The 15,254-nt window shown below is 33.7% G+C and overlaps 1 protein-coding gene across 3 annotated transcripts; it reads left to right on the forward strand.

Moving 5' to 3' along the window:
- Positions 1-2,940: 2,940 nt before the first annotated feature.
- On the forward strand, positions 2,941-10,005 carry LOC112519024 (ras-related protein RABE1a-like). Of its 3 annotated transcripts, none has more exons than XM_025126925.1 (9): positions 2,941-2,976; positions 3,082-3,271; positions 5,487-5,559; positions 5,688-5,788; positions 7,205-7,270; positions 7,516-7,613; positions 8,026-8,088; positions 8,159-8,251; positions 9,555-10,005. In XM_025126925.1, exons 2-9 carry the CDS (start codon positions 3,199-3,201, stop codon positions 9,633-9,635), a joined length of 648 nt encoding a protein of 215 aa, XP_024982693.1. In that variant the 5' UTR covers positions 2,941-2,976; positions 3,082-3,198; the 3' UTR covers positions 9,636-10,005. The 3 variants fall into 3 exon arrangements, with proteins under 3 accessions (XP_024982693.1, XP_024982694.1, XP_024982692.1); XM_025126926.1 differs by having other exon boundaries at positions 2,943-2,976; positions 3,127-3,271; XM_025126924.1 differs by lacking the exon at positions 2,941-2,976 and having other exon boundaries at positions 2,981-3,271.
- Positions 10,006-15,254: the final 5,249 nt, after the last annotated feature.

Below are 15,254 nucleotides of genomic sequence, written 5' to 3' on the forward strand. Positions count from 1 at the left end.
GCAGAAGCAACCAAGAATAAAATTCTCAACTTGTATACATTCGCCAATTAAAAAACTTTAAAATTAGTTACAGTCATTTTAACAATGGTGTCCAAGCCAACTTGCTTGCATCTCAATTAGGTGGCGTTTGTTTTTTAAGAGTTGCTGAAATCTGAAGTCTGATTTCACTTCTGATTTATAAGAGGTGGTTCTAAAGTCTGAAATCTGGATCAGTAAAATTGTTTGTTTTTACATCTGAAGTCTGAAATATGAATCTGTCAAACTAATGCAAAAATATAAAAGATAAATAGTTTTTTTTACAAAGGTATAAGAGATAAATAGTTTTTGCTAACAAATCTCTTTCAACCCCCAAAATAAGAACCATTTGATAGAGGGCGTTTATTATTAAGAAATATTAAGTGATATGTTTACCACTTAAATTTCAGAGGACAATTAGAGCTTTTAAGCTCTTATTTTATAAATAAAACAAACGCTCTTAACATCCAAACGTCTGAACGAATCAGACTTAAGAGGTATTAAGAGGTAATTTTGAAAAAACAAACAGACCCTTAGTCTTAAGCGTCTTGGAAAAAATAGAACCGATGACTATGAGGAAGATTCCCGCATATCATTTTAACACAGGTAAACATGTTTTTTTACTGCCTTAACATTAATTTATTTTTATTTTACCTCACATTTAACATAAAAAATATATAAAATGGATCAACATATATAAACTTTATTTGGTAAAAACCTATTTGTACAAGGTATCTATTCAAAATTTAGACTCAGCTACATTGTATGGGTATACAACTAGTGTCGGAATGGACAAAAAAGAGAAAAAAATGAAACATGATTGACATTTTATGTTCTCAACTTTAGATCGAGATGTGCACCGCAGCATCACACTGGGTTTCTTACTAGTTACAGTATTAAAGATGGTTTTTAGTACGTGCTTGTAGTTTATTTTATTTAGTGTTCAATGAACCCACAATTTTTAGTATTTTTAGTTGTTGGGTTGGAGATGCCCTAAGAACTACCATTATGGACTTTTATGTGAGTTTTAATTTGATCAGTTGGAAGTGGGGTGACAACAAAAAGTACAAAAAAAAAGGTTCTTTTAAAAACCTCTTATGGAGATGCTTAATTTCCATATATACATCGACAACAATAATTATTCTTTTTACAGTTTCAATGTTTGATTTTATCCGATTTTGACATAAAAGATGTGCATATAACGTTCTCCATAAAATAAAAAATAAAAAATAAAAAATAAAAACATGTATGCCATCTCATTTGTTTCCAAAATAAGGGTCTGTTTGTTTACATTTTAATAGTTTCATTAAGAGACAACATTTGAATATTGTTGGGCAACAAAAATATATCTCTTAATGATTCTAAAACCCTCCAAATGGTTTTGTATCTTGGGTCTCCCTTAACCATTCAACGCTCTAATTTCATTCTGAACAATTATCAAACAATTATATTTCATTTTTACACTACATCATAAGAGTCTATTAATTATTCTAACCACTCAACTATTTTGCACTAAACCATTCAACAACTGCCAAAACAATCCATAAGTTTTCATATTTTTCCTTTTAATTTGCTCCAAAATTAGTGTTTATTTTTTCTACTCACTTGGTTTTTAATTGGATCACTAAATTTTAAAAATCATTCTTAAAATTACTAAACATTTAAAAATTTATATTTTGAATAATTTTGACAAAAAAAAAAAAAGACAACATAATGTTTTTTAAAAATTCAAATACAGATTTAAACTAGAGATCCAAAAATAATTACATATCAGTTTATTCTGTAGGGACCGGTACCTACTATACTGTATCTACGCCAAGTTGAACAAGAATGTGTCCAAAAAGTTCTGCCTGTATTTTTTTGAGTTAATTTCGTCCACATAATTCATAACGAAAAAGGGTATCATATCGATTTATGGAACTCAATCGTTATGGTTTCCCTTTCTACATCAATATGCATACGTCATACCAAATGACATTTAGCCTAACAGTATCGTAGTCTTTGACATTTTATAAGGTCAAAGGTTCAAACCTCACTAAAGGTGAGAAGGGTGTGTGAGTTTTTTTTTGTTACATTCACTGTATATAAATATTATACACTTAAAAAAATACACTCATACGTCATTCCCCCTCCTTAAAAGGATTCTGAAACTTTTCACATATAAAACTCATGATGACACATATCATATCCGATAATAAACACATAATGTTATTTTTGTGTTTATCGAACGTCAAATTCATTTTTTAGTCATTTTTTCAATTAAATTCTCATTTTAGCCAGAGTTTATGCAAATACCTTACGCATTTGCCTAAATTCGACTTTCAGATTAGAAACAGTAAATTTTTTAACGTAAATTTGCATAAGAATCCCCATTTACGTAAAAAAAAAATTATATTTTTTCTTTTTAAATCTACAAATAAGCTTTCCATAAATGAGTAAGACATTTACATAAATTCAGGTGAAAATAAGAATTTGAGTCCAAAAGTGACTTAGGGACTGTTTGACAATTGCTGAATGGTTTGGTACAGAATGATTAAGTGGTCAAAATGATGAAGAGACTCTTATGATATAGAGCAAAATGAAATATAATTGTTTGATAATTGTTGTTTACAATGAAATTAAGACACTGAATGGTTAAAGTAGACCTATGATATAAAATCATTTAAAGAGTTTTAAAACCATTAAAAGACAAACTTATTTTTTTACCAAACAAGATTCATTTGTTAATAAAACTATTAAAAGATAAACAAATAACTTCTAAAAAATTAAATTTGATCGGTGAATTTCTTATTTGGCAATGCTAATTTCTAAGTAGTAAATATTTACAATTTGACCCCTCAACTTTCATTTATTTACCAAAGCCATAGAAATAGAAATAAAAATCATATTCAACGGCCGACCAGTGCTGACGTCTACAGACGTTTCCCATCTTTCTCCTCGTTTTCTCTCTATCTCACATGTGTAAACATCTCTTTCTCTTTTTCTCTGTCATCTGGGAAATCTATACATACAAATTTCTGTATCTATATACCGCTATACGCATACATATTTGTTGTTGTGATTCAGGATTCAATTGATTCTCTGTTTTGCATTTCCCCAATGTGTTATTAGAGGAAGAAGATCGGAAGAAATCGTCAGTTATCTAGGGTTTTTGGTCAATCTGATTACTTCTGAATCGATCAAATGGCTGCTCCACCAGCTAGAGCTCGAGCGGATTATGATTTCCTCATTAAGCTTCTGTTAATCGGCGACAGCGGTACTTACCTTTGCATTTTTCTCCATTTCTTTGTATGAATATCGTTTTACGTGCGTTTTTGTTTGATTATATGTTTCGTCATCTGGAAATGTCGGAGAGATTTGTGTAGCTTTTTGTTGGATCTCTTGGTTTTCCCTTTGTTTCCGTTGGCGATGACATGGGGAAGGAGGGGTAATGGTGATGCTCCATTTGGTGATTCGGATGAGATTGCAGATAACTGTTTGGAATACGCATGCATGAGGGCCATTTTCTTCCCTATGGTTGAAATGCAATGATTTTCTCATTCTTTTCATTAATATGGCAAACATAGATGGGCAAATAGGATTCGAATCATTTTACACTTGCTAACATTCCCGAAGAAAAACAAGTAGGATGTTCATGTACCTGTAGGTACTAATTTGAACTTAGATTTATCGAGACATTAGAGCAGCTTAATCAATCAGTTTACTATAACCTGAAGCATTCAAATTTCACTGACCCAGTGGTTTAGCTTGTATTGCCGCAGAACATTTGAGATTTTTGAAATTTGTAGGTGTAGCAAAGAGGAGAAGAAACCTTCATTTTCGCTGCCATATCCCATGGGAATATATTATTTAAAAAATTGTTTCACTTGGTAATTTATTGTAAAATCATTTCTTCATCAATGTATGATTGTGCAAAGAGTGGAAAAGTCTATTGTCGCAGTGTAAGATCAACTCCCTTTTCTCGTTTTGTCCTTGGTGTTTGCTTCTTTTGTCGAGATCACATGCTATTTTGAAGCAATTTATGGATTATGTTATATTGGTGGTTCCTGAGGACATTGACATTCTTTCATCAAGATATGAGCTGTTTCAAGTAACAATAGTTGGAGCTGAATCCATGGAACCTCAGTGTTATGCCTCATTATCAATTTTCTGGAAATTGTAACACTCTGTATCTGTAGAAAGCACAACCTCTGCGGCCCAGGTGGTGCCTATTTCTGTGAAGTTGCTACCTTTTGGGTGCAGGAACCCCATGTCACCACCACTGGCGCATCCCAGGTTTGGTCAATATTGTCCCTTCCACTGTGGACCTTTCATTCATGCATTTGAGTGCAGCAATGGCAGCCGCCTAAAATGGTAAAACCAACATTTGCATCCATAATTGTTTGAGAGAGATATGTGAAGATTGGTACCAGTCAAAATTACAGTTCTCAGCATCATCTCTTTGTTGTTGTCTTCTACTTGTTCATTACTTTGACATTTATTCTTCTTCTGTGTCATGTCTAAGTAAGTCAACTCTAGTTTTATGATTCTCTGCTTTTGTTCAGGGTTAGCAAGTAGAAGTTTTCCTGAAACTTTGAGGGATTCTACTGACAACTTTATAAAGTACTAAGCACACCCTTTGGCTTATAAAAGTTTCAACCATCCCCAATATGATACTATTTATAACTAAGAACACTCTTATGAAAAATTCTAATGCAAAAGCAATCACATAGTTATTTAATATTTTTCAACTACCATTATATATATATATGTATGTATGCATGTATGTATGTATTTTTAATCATGAAATGTTCCTTGCACCTCACCACTATAGCATGCCTATCCTTTAGGCTTTAATGGATCTCCTACCTCCAAGCAATGGACCTGCACTACTGCCCCCACACCTATGCGACACAGGATGCAACTCATCTGTTAGGAGATTCTTTCCTAGTGAAGAATTGCAATGGGGCTTAGTAATCAAGTACCTGAACTCTTGAGTTTATTTCATGGAATCCACCCATTCAATCTTGAATTTATTCATTTTTCATAATTGAGCTACACAAAGAACTTTTTGAGAATGATGTAGACGCATTATGAACATCCAACACTTGGACTAATCTATTGGGTATGTGTTGAATAAGATGCTACTTGTAAGCTCATCTAATTGCTAAAATCTCCCTAGAAATTGATATAGAGCAACTTTTTTGGAACATCTTAAAACTTTCTGCTTGAATACAATATACAACCAAAAGTTTCTATGTTCATTTGTTTTGAAATTGAAACTACTTATGCATAGCAAATTAGACATGCACCCGCAACTGACCTCATGTTAGAGTGCCTTACCATAGGCGTTAAAACCATATTGCGCGTCGCTTTTTTATTACATAGGATCTAATTTTCTCCAATCTTTTGCAGCTGATGTGTATACATGGGCAATGTAGATAATAACTTTTGTTAGACACTTATTTTTCTGTGTTTAATCATTGTTGCAGGTGTTGGTAAGAGTTGTCTCCTTTTACGGTTCTCAGACGGTTCCTTCACCACTAGTTTCATTACAACTATTGGGTTCGTATTCGAATCCATGGTTGCCTTTTTTTTAATAAAGGCTTAATTGCCTGTTAGTTATAACAAATAGACTTCGAGTTGCATCTGAGCATAATGATCACATACAATGTTATCTTTTTCTTGTATAGTATTGATTTTAAGATAAGGACTGTTGAGATTGATGGAAAAAGAATCAAACTGCAAATCTGGGACACTGCTGGTCAGGAGCGATTCAGGACAATCACAACTGGTAAGTCTGTTGAAGAAGAATCTTTCTGCTTTTCAGGATTGAGGTATGCCAAATGTTGTAATGTAATGAAAAGATGCTTGCAGCATGTAACTAGTAAATCTAAGGGACAAGTATTTTGGTAGTTAATCTGTGTATTACAATCACAGATCTGAACATCATAGAACATGTGGTGTTTTAAATTTGTCGAGTACTATATAAGAAAAACTATGCAAAATACCATATTACCACGTGTTTTATATGAAATCCAATGTAATTGTAAGAATTTGGATGTACCCTTGTAAAGAGTAGTAAGCTGCAGAGTTTATTCATCTGTGTTAGTCGAAACTAAAATCTATATCCTTGAGTAGTTTAAAAGATCTTGTGGCTCGGTTTATATTTATTTTATATTTGTGATGCTAGGTCAAGAATCTGTCAACATTGGAAAGCAAGGGAGGGAACATGTCCAATAACCTATATCAAATTAAATAGATGTATCGATAGTATGTATGTGAAAAGAGGATTCATACCTCATTGAAACCAGGTGAGTGGAAGTTGAAGGCAACCATTTCTTGGACCTTTACTAAGCTTTTGTCCATACCATGTTGAAGAATCCAAATCTTCACCAAGTGCAGATTGGTTTCGAACTTTCTTGAAGCATCAAGCCTGGATCCCAAAGCCAGTGTAGTCCACGATAATTCAGTCGTTGGATTTTCAAAACTGTGCACAGCCAGCTTATTCCAGATCAGTCAATTATGACCGCTAAACGTAACATGTATCAAAAGGCAAGGAAGGATATGAAATCCTTGGGTTTAAATAATATCAATTTGTGGACCTTGGGGAAAATATTTCAATACCACTAATTTACTAATTCTAAAAATATCTATATGTTTTCTTGATTAAGGGGCCATTCACTTCTAAATTGTATAAAAAATTTAAAAGCCTCCTAATTGCAGTGCACCATTGACCTGTATTCTTTTATTTTCCAACATGTTCTATGTCAGTTTAAAGGGTGATTTCTTAGGTGATAAATCTACTCGCATATTTATGTTATATTCACTTTCCGATAGGTAAATAGCAGAAAGCTTCCTGTGCCACCTTCACAAATGCTTTATTTTACACTGAACAAGTACACAAAATTCAGTTTCCCCACAATGATTCTATAGTTGAGGATTCAGGAGCTGATTGGCAAAAGAATTATTGTTTACAGCAAATGAAGCAATGATTATGGTGACAATAACAGAATAATAGATAAATGTGTACTTCTCATTTGCCTACTTCTTAGAAAGCCTTCATTCCACGAATATGTATATGCTTGCAATTGTACCATCATACTTTTGTATACAATTATCATGGATTAATAGAATGTAGTTTTTTATCTCAATGTGGTGCATGTCTTGACTAATCTTGCATGTCTTGACTAATCTTGGTTTTCTGCAGCTTATTACCGTGGAGCCATGGGTATTCTGCTGGTATATGATGTAACTGATGAGGCATCTTTTAACAGTAATTGCTTACATCTCTGTTCTCATTAGTAGCATTGGCAACCATGCTTCAATTATTTTCTTTAAATATATATATTTTCCCTGTTATTATGCAGAAGGAAAGATTACATCTTTGTTTCCTTTCGGCTAATTTTATCCTCCCCACTTCTGGATTTTTGCAGTGCCATACATCTTTCTGGTTGTTGGGCATTCTTTCATCATCTTTGCTTTGTTTTCTTGATTAATTTTTATTTTTATTATGTCTAGACATCAGGAATTGGATCCGGAACATAGAACAACACGCATCTGATAACGTAAACAAGATACTGGTTGCAAACAAGGCTGACATGGATGAAAGTCAGAGGGTCTGCTCTCTATCTCTCTCTATGCATGTATATGATTAAGTTATATGCGTGTGTGTGTGTGTGTATAGGGACAGGTCCAAGTGAGATTCGTAAATGTTTTAAGAACCAGGGAACCAACTATTCATGCTCTATTTCATGATAGTGTTGTGACAGATATTCATGATGAATAATATTCAGGGTTATTGATCATGAATAATGCATCAATAGTTGGTTCCCAAGACCTCAAAATATACATGGTTCTCATTTGAAATTTCCCCCATATATCTACATACATTTGAAATTTTCCCCTATATATACATGCACATATACGCTTATACACCCACATCCACACCCACCCACCCACTCACCCACCCACCCACCATATTTGTGTGATGTACTTATTTGCATCCTCATCTTCCACTTTATTGTCCAGGCTGTTCCTACCTCAAAAGGTCAGGCACTTGCTGATGAATATGGAATGAAATTTCTGGAGACTGTAAGTACATGTTGTACCATTGTTGGATCCATTTGGATACATACTGAAATTGCTTTTCAACATAAAACAGAGTGCAAAAACAAATATGAATGTGGAGGAGGTCTTCTTCACTATAGCTAGGGACATAAAACAAAGACTCTCCGAAACCGACTCAAAGGCTGAGGTACATTGACATGTGGTTTTATCTTCAAAATTGCCTTTGGTTTTTACATAGGTGGCTGAATTCATTGGTGGGGTTGTTTCAATCGTAGTGCAAATTGTATGAAAATGCAACGTGCTTCAGTCTGATTCCTATTTTGTGCATCATACTTTCAAAACCTTCATTTTAGTACCTTAGATGAGACATCTCAAACAATTAGGTACCTAGTTCTCATTTGAGAATGCATTGATAATATAATGTACTTTGGTCAATTCCTATTTTGTGTAACGTACTTTGGTCAATTCCTATTTTGTGTAACGTACTTTGGTCTAAATTTTGGGATATCACATCTAAGGTACAAAAATGAAGGCTTTGAAAGTACATTACACAAAACAACAATCAGAACAAAGTACGTTACAACCAATTCGGTGGGCTTGTGGCACACTGGTTAAGGCTCAGGGGATGTAATGGAAATATCATCTTCCCCGGGTTCAAATCCAGACGCTGTCAAAGCCCTTGTGGCCATGGAGGTTCACTTGCAATGACTCTAGGCAATTCGTGGTTGCCTGGGGGATTAGTCCCTGCTTGGAAACCCTCGGGTTACCCAAAAAGCAGAGTATGTTACATTTTCATGCAATTTGCCTTCAATAATAAGGACCAATAACACCTGTAGCTTGCTCTCTTCTTTCTTTTTTCTTTTGCAAGCTGAGGGTCTTTACATAAACAATTTTTCTATCCTTCAGGGTGGAGGAAAGGTCTGTGTACATCCTACCTTCCTCAGACCTATCATCTAGAGGCGGACCCAATTTTTTTTCAAGTGGTGGCACAATTTGACTTTAAAAAAAATATCTATTTTGTTCACAATATTAGTATAGATCTGTTGATTGATTCATTGTCTTTACATAGAAGAGATCAAGAGACCCATGTTCAAGTCCTGTCTAAGTATAGTTTTAAAAACACAAGAGATAAAAAGACACCAAAATTTAAGCTAAAAACCAACAAAGTTGACAACAGTGGGACTCGAACCCGGGCCTTTTATACAAAGGCAGGAGTGTCTACCATCTCAGCCATAAAATTTTGTGTTAACATTTCAGTTTCAAAAACAATACGGTGACACCTAACAAAAACAATACGGTGGCACCCTTCAGAAGCGTAGTTTTTTCCCCTTATGAGGGAACCATGAAGCAGTGGGCCGTGCCACCATATCATTTCATGTGTGCCTCCCCTCTTTACTTTGTATGAGATTTACTGGGTTTGTTTGATCGGGTTGCAACCCAAGGTGTTTTTGGTAAATCACAACCTATTCTCTAATTTTCTTTTGTTGCAGCCTCAGACTATTAAGATTAACAAACAGGAGCAGGCAGCCGGGACTTCTGAAGCTGCCCAAAAATCAACATGTTGTGGCTAGTAATTACAAAACCCGTTACTGCCGATTGCATCAGCATCCACATTTTTTCCGATTGCTCAGAAATCAGCATGTTGTGGCTCTCAATCAAAGGTTCCATTGTACTTCCTTTCTTTCTCTCTCAGTAGTTTTCACGTTTTGATTTTGAAAAGTTGTTAGCATGATCAGAAATGAATTCATGCTATCGTTCTTTGTCGTTTTCAGTTGTCGATCATCGTCTAAATATCACATCTGTTTTTTTTTCCATGTATCACTGTCATACAAAACCTTGGCTGGTTTATTTAATCTTTAGAAAAAGCAAGAAAAGGGAACAATAAAAGGATGATGGTCAATGACTAGTTGCAACTATTATGAAGATATAAAGTCTATCAATAATGTTGGTTTTTGCTGCTTAATAATTCAAAGTTATAAAGTTGTGACCTTTTTGGTTGATGGGTTTTGTTTGTTTATTGCATTGTGACTCTCTAATTGGACATCAACCTCACAAGTGGACAAATTTACCATCCATCTCAACTCAAGCATCTTGTTTAGAGCCCTAGGAGGTTATTATCTCCTTTTCTAGGGTTTGTTTGGTATATGTTGTCACAAATTCACATGTCTCATCCTTATCCAACCAATCAGACATGATGTGTGTTCATGTGATTGGTGGACATGAATGGGACGTTGGAATTTGAGATAGGTGATTTTTGTCCGTTTGGCATGTGGGCGAGAGAGGACTGGACTTGATAGGATGATTGTATTTTGAGAGTCAGATAGGTGTGAAAGAACTGAACCATACTGTGGTGCCTGATTGGTTTGAGCTTGGCTCCAAAGGTCAAAAGTATCAGGAGGTCCTAGGTTCAAATCCAAGGAGGAATAAAAATCCCCTTGTGGCCACGAAGGTTCAAATGCGGTGACTCCGGGCTATCTGCAAAGCAGGTGGTCGTCCTGGGATTAGCCGGCTCGCATAGCAGGTTGGATATCCAGGTTAATAAAAAAAAAAGAAAAACCTGTGAAAGGTTTTAGGATTAATTTATCAATCTTGTCATGTCTCTTTTATTTTTGGCCCATCTAATCTGATGGGCAAAAGATGGATTTGTCCCACTCGTCCTGTTTTGTTCCGGTCTAATGTTGTGTCAGATGTGACAGCTTTTTGTATTATCTTGTGTCATCTTGTCTCACGTATTCACCGGCAAAATGAGCCATGCGTAAGATTTCATGCCTCACTAGGCATCTTGGGATGTCTACTAATTTACTTCTTCCATGATGACTGTGGGACTGTTGCGGGTGGGAGCGTAGAACTATCGTAAGTTTAAGTTGCAGGGGGGGGGGGTGTGTAGTGGGAATCTCATCTTTTCCGGGTTCAAATTCAGGTGCTGCTAAACTCATTCTAATCATGGATATTCACTTACAATGACTCCAGACTATTCGTCGTTGTTCAAGAGGTTAGACGATGAGTGTTAGTTGACCCGAAAATCCTCGGTTACCGAATTACCCCTTAAAAAGGAATTTGAAACCACTTTCAAATTTAGCAATTCCATTTCAAATGCCACGTGGACAACACAATAATCAATAAAATAAGTTTTAATGTGACGCTACATACATATATAATATTTTATTGATATAAATAATTATTATAAAACTTGACACGAATATTCTTAAAATACATTGTTGTGGATAACTACAAACAAATAAATTGTTATATATGATATCGTTTTGGTAGACAAAATTTTACCCGATAAGTAAGTGATAGAGTTGAATTTTACCTGAACGCTTTCCTGGTAAGCGTTTAATGGTAAAATTCAACTCTATTGCTTATTTATTGGGTAAGATTTTAGTTTACCAAAATGACATTGTATGTAAGAATTTACCTGGTAAGCGTTAACCATGGTAGGAGTCGTGATCGTCACTTACCGAGTAAGACTCTCGGTCCGTACTTTCGCTCTTACTAGGTAAGATTCTTGATACTTACCATATTCATCCGACAAGAAAATGTAATTTGATAAGCACTTATCCGAGTAAGCATTTGGTAGATGACTTCTAATAATTTGATCAAAATAATGATTTTTTTAAATAAAACGATTTAGGAAATTATAAAAATTTGTGTATACATTTCTTGATTTTTAAACTAGTTTTTCTATAAATCTCGTGTGATTTGTAGAAATAGGGGCCGTTTACCAAATGCTTACGCGGGTAAGCGCTTGCCAAGTACATTACCTCACCGAATGAATATGGTAAGAACCAAGAATCTTACATGGTAAGAGTGAGACAAGGACCAAAAGTCTTATCCGGTGAATGAGAACGATGACTCTTACCACGGTAAGCGATTACCGGGTAAATTGTTGCATACAATGTTGTTTTGGTGGACTAAAATCTTACCTGGTAATAAATAATAGTATTAAAATTTACCGATAAACACTTACCGGATAAATGTTTGGTAAATAACCCCTTAGATTGGATTTGGGATTAAATTTTACTTCAGTCCCATGTTTGGTTTGAAGGACTTTTTGTATTTGAAATCTCATAATTTCATTCAAATCTCACAAACGTAGGATTTCGAAACCCCATGGATGTGATTGGTATTTCACATAATTTCATAGAATTTGTATGAGATAACGTTTTAAAATATGTTACAAACATTTGTTTTGTAATAATTAATTAATTAATAAAAAGGCTAACTAATTATTAGTAATTTTTTATAAATTATTTATAAAAAATGGAATTAAATTCCATTGCAGATCCTATAAACCAAACTCACAAAGTATTCCAAACCTTTCCACAAAATCTAAATTCTCAAAACCATTCCTGTGGGTCGTTTGGTTTGACGGAATCATTATTGAAAAAATTGGAATATTTGATTTTTACAATTTAGAATAGAATCAAATTCATTTCTTTATAAAAATAACTGATCTATTAATTGATTATTACAAAATAAATGTTTAATTCATATAATAAATTAATTTCTATTTAATTTAATTATCTTGTTTAATTCATTATGAATATAATAAATTAATTTTTATTTTGTTTAATTCATTATGAATATAATAAATTAAGTTTTATTTAATAGATAAACTCCATTTTTAAAAGGGGAAAAGAGGAGATTGAGTTTGATGTGATTGGGAGATGCGGATTCTCGTAGCCCCGTTTTTATTGCGGATTCTCTCGCACAACACCAAAACTACGTCGTTTAGTCAAACTAACCCCCCGAATCCGAATACACCAATCGATAAACAAGAGGCCTCGAACTTGAATTATATTGATAATGACATCGTATTCTGTCATGTTATATTTTAAAGAAAAGAATATTATCGTTGTTAAGATATGTTTGAAGACGGAAAATGAATCTGGATCTCGTAATTAACTACTGAAATTGAAGACGTTAAATATCACAAAGAAAAGGGAAATGAAAACAATTAAACATGAAGTAACTATTTGGGTTGTGGTGTACTGGTTAAGTCTCCAGACGATGTAGTGGAAAATCTCATATACTCTGGGTTATAATCCAGGTGTTGTCAAAGTCCTTGTGGCCATGAAGGTTCACCTGCGATGACTCCAGGTCATTTGTGGGTGCCCATGGAATAGTCGGTGACGTAAGCAGACATGAAAACCGACGGTTTCCAGAAAAAGACACGAGGTTTCAAATTCGAGTTTTGTTGGTAATATCGTATCTTATATGAGGCTATTTTTGTAAGAGAAGGTGAATCTGGACCATGCGATGAACCACTGAAATTGAAGACGTCAGATACAAAAACGAGAAGAGAAACGAAAAGAATTATATGTATTTGATCCGAATGCTAGTAACACGTCAATAAACACAAGGTTTCGAATTTTGAAATTTGATGGTAATATCATGTCTTACATTCGGGTCATTTTTATAAGAAAAAAACGTACTGATTTATGTATGAAAAACAGAAAATAATACGGAACTTGTGATGAACTACTAAAATTAAAGACATCAGATACCACAAAGAAAAAATAATTATACTGATAATATCATTTTACAGGTATTTCTTAAAGAAAATAATATTATCATTTGTTCAGATCAGACTGTATGAAGACAGAAAATGAATCTAGACCTTGTGATTAATTATTGAAATTAAAGACATCAGGCACCACAAAGAACAGAGAAACAAACAAGAATTATGCGTATTTCATCCATCACCACCCAAAACGATCCCAAATTTTTGTCGACTCATTTTAAAAGATTTGGAATCTTAACTGCAGTAAATATACTGATTCTAATTATTGACGTGTATTTAATAACTGATAAAATACTACGTTATTATGATATTTAATCCTAGACTCATAGGCTTTATCCATACAGAGTGAGTCATAAGACTTGTTTCTTCTGTATGCAAAAGCTTTGACTACTTCGTTCAATTATTAAGCAATGTTTGTTTTTTCTCGGTGATAAAAAAATGTTGAAAATCACCGAGTTAAAAAAGTGATCGTGTATTCGATGTTCACATTACGCATATTTCAAAACAGGTATTAATGGAAAAAGACGACCCTAAGAATAGATGCATATTTGTTTTTAGGGGCAGCTTATCAAAGGCTTATGGATCAAGCATTTACTGGTTGTTACTTACTTTATCGGGTGAACATGACAAGACCCGAGAATTTTACCCGATAAGAGCTTAATAATGAGAATCTTACCTGGTAAGTAAGGGAAAAGACTCTTACTTACCGAGTAAAAGACGCTTACAAAAATCTATTTTAATGACCGAGAATGTTATCCAATAAAATACATAAGAGTGATAATTCTTGCCGGTAAATACTTAGAGGGGTTTTTGGTTGATTTTCCATTAAGTTCTAAAAAATAAAATAAGATGTGTGGATTAGTCTGTCTGTATAGATGAAATTCACATATTTTTTAATTCGGAGGGATAGGTTTGGAGAAAAAAAAACTTGACTTTCTGTATAAAACTTCCTCTAGAAGCCTACTAAACAAAACACTTTTTATATCATTAAGCCACTAACACACAACTATATATAACCAACCAAATAAGCTGTGAGTCTCATCAAGCTCATGAAACCACTAACAAACATGTCTTTACACATTAAGCCGTTTATAAACACTATCCCTTTACAAAACAAACGAATGATCGTATGAGAATATGAGTTAAGATGAGAAGTACAAGAAAAGATTTAAGGACCCTTGATCACGTATAATCTTATTCCCACCCCATGAATTGCACTTGATACGAGGTGCATCTCAATACATCTTATTAATATTGATCTTCAATTAAAATTAATTCAAGAATGAAGATCCCTTCTTATTGTAACTTATCGAAAATACAAAACAATACCACACGTTTAAACTTACATTTTTTAAAGTTATAATAATAAATACTTTTTTGATTTAAATATCTTTGACAATGACCTTCTTTTGGTGGAATTCATGATTATTCTCACTCATCCCAATTTTTAAACTATAAAATAAAAATAAAAATAAAAACCAATAGAAATGATTGAAAAGCGAATGTCACAAAAGTAACAATTAATGGATGGATAATAAATTAATTAAATAATTAAAAAATGGAAATAAAAAGGTATTTTTTTTAATTATTTAAAAAACAACTTTTGTTTGGTATTCAAAACTTATTTGTTATTGGAGGAAACAGGAATCATCTCAACTTTTTC

Source organism: Cynara cardunculus, assembly GCF_001531365.2.
Source record: "Cynara cardunculus var. scolymus isolate 2C chromosome LG 10, CcrdV1, whole genome shotgun sequence".
Taxonomy (NCBI): Eukaryota; Viridiplantae; Streptophyta; class Magnoliopsida; order Asterales; family Asteraceae; genus Cynara; species Cynara cardunculus.